This window comes from Cynara cardunculus (genome assembly GCF_001531365.2).
Source record: "Cynara cardunculus var. scolymus isolate 2C chromosome LG 9, CcrdV1, whole genome shotgun sequence".
NCBI lineage: Eukaryota > Viridiplantae > Streptophyta > Magnoliopsida > Asterales > Asteraceae > Cynara > Cynara cardunculus.
This window is the reverse complement of record NC_037536.1, coordinates 10615036-10616624: the sequence shown is the minus strand read 5'-3', so window position 1 is coordinate 10616624 and position 1589 is coordinate 10615036. Positions and strand designations below refer to the sequence as shown.

Sequence of the window (1589 nt, the reverse complement as noted above, 5' to 3'; positions counted from 1 at the left end):
CCCGGTGTTAAATTCATGTTCTACTAAAAGGGTTTCACATACATAACATGAAATTACCCAAAATGGCCATCGATCGACAAGTGTTATACAGTATATCCCACGTCGCATTACATTGTCGGGTTCACTTTGCTACGAAAAGGCCGGGTCTTTATACTAGTATATATACTTACCCTACATTAACTGATATTACCTACATGGCTACACTACGAATGGTCTCAAGGTTAACTCGTGTTAATTAAGACGTACCACTAAATGGGCATAAAGTACATTCCCCTTAAATAACAAGTGGTATATATCCATATTGTATGCACAAAAAAGTCTGTATCAGCATTGGGCGATTTGCGTTGTACCCAAAAGGGTATTGATATACGTATGTATGTATGTATATATACAATATATATATATGATATATATATATATATACACACACACACACTTAGCCTTGATCAACAGGTATAATGAACTAAATGAATATGTATCGAATGATCAACCAAAATCGATTATTATTATGAATAATAAGAAGGCCGTTTAATGTATGAACAAATGAGTTTAAACAAGAATTAACAAATAAATCAGCAGAAACAGGAAAGAAAAAGGTCAAGTCCATATATTCCGAGTAATTCAGAATTTATTGACAATTAATTAAGAACATAAATTAGTAAAATACCCACAAAAATTTTTGTTTGAATTTGTTAGAAAAATTTCCTGGTAGCAGTAATCTTGTTTCCCGGCGATTCGACATGTCCTAACCTGAGCTCGAGGTCTAGTTCCAGCGCCGGCGATGGTGGATCATCTTTCGTTGCATTTTCTGTCGAATCAGACGACCCACCCCCAAAAAGCGAAAGTGGTTTGTTCTTCCCTTGAGTAGAAATGGAAAACGGACTGATCGCGGTGGTCGTGGTGGCGGTGGCGGCGGCGTTTGGTGGTGGTGAGAAGGAGGATTCTTTCAACTTAGCTTTGTGCTTACGGTGGATATTCATATGACCTCCAAGTGCTTGTGCATTGGTGAAACCTCGTTTACAAAAGGTGCATTCGTATGATCGACCTGTTGTTTGAGTTGTATTTCGTTCTTGGACGGTGTCTATTGCTTCATCGGAGCTTTCTGAGACCACCACCTGATTTGGTTCCATGGACGGCCAAAAGAGAGAAACCACGGCGGAGAGAGATGGTGGTCAAGGTCAACGGAGTTATGAAACCAATTAGGGTTTAGGCCTGCAAATTGTATATATATAGATATCCTTCCTTTGCCGCCAATTAGCGTGCAAAGAATCTTTTTTCATACATTTGTTTTATATTTTGAACATTGGAGACCTTTTCAACGACAAAGAAAAACTAATATTTGGCGAACTGCTGTTTTGCAGATAGCTTGGAATCACCGTATTTGAACCTTTGAGGCCACAAGAGGATTTTTATTCATCCTTGGATTTGAACCTGAGACCTGTAAGTACTTTTGACATTTGGAGTCAAACTCAAACCAACCGGACACCACCCTTGTGGTTATGTGTTTGTATCTTCTGAAGTAGAGACAATGTATGTACGAGTATATCTCATCCGTAAACCCTAATTGAATGTAAAATTATATTTTTTTC

At 38.1% G+C, this 1589-nt stretch overlaps 1 protein-coding gene across 1 annotated transcript; it reads right to left on the bottom strand.

Moving 5' to 3' along the window:
* Positions 1 to 692: 692 nt before the first annotated feature.
* LOC112517765 (transcriptional regulator TAC1-like) lies at positions 693 to 1130 on the bottom strand. The gene has a single exon (XM_025125140.1). It carries the CDS (start codon positions 1128 to 1130, stop codon positions 693 to 695), a length of 438 nt encoding a protein of 145 aa, XP_024980908.1.
* Between the last annotated feature and the right edge of the window lie 459 nt (positions 1131 to 1589).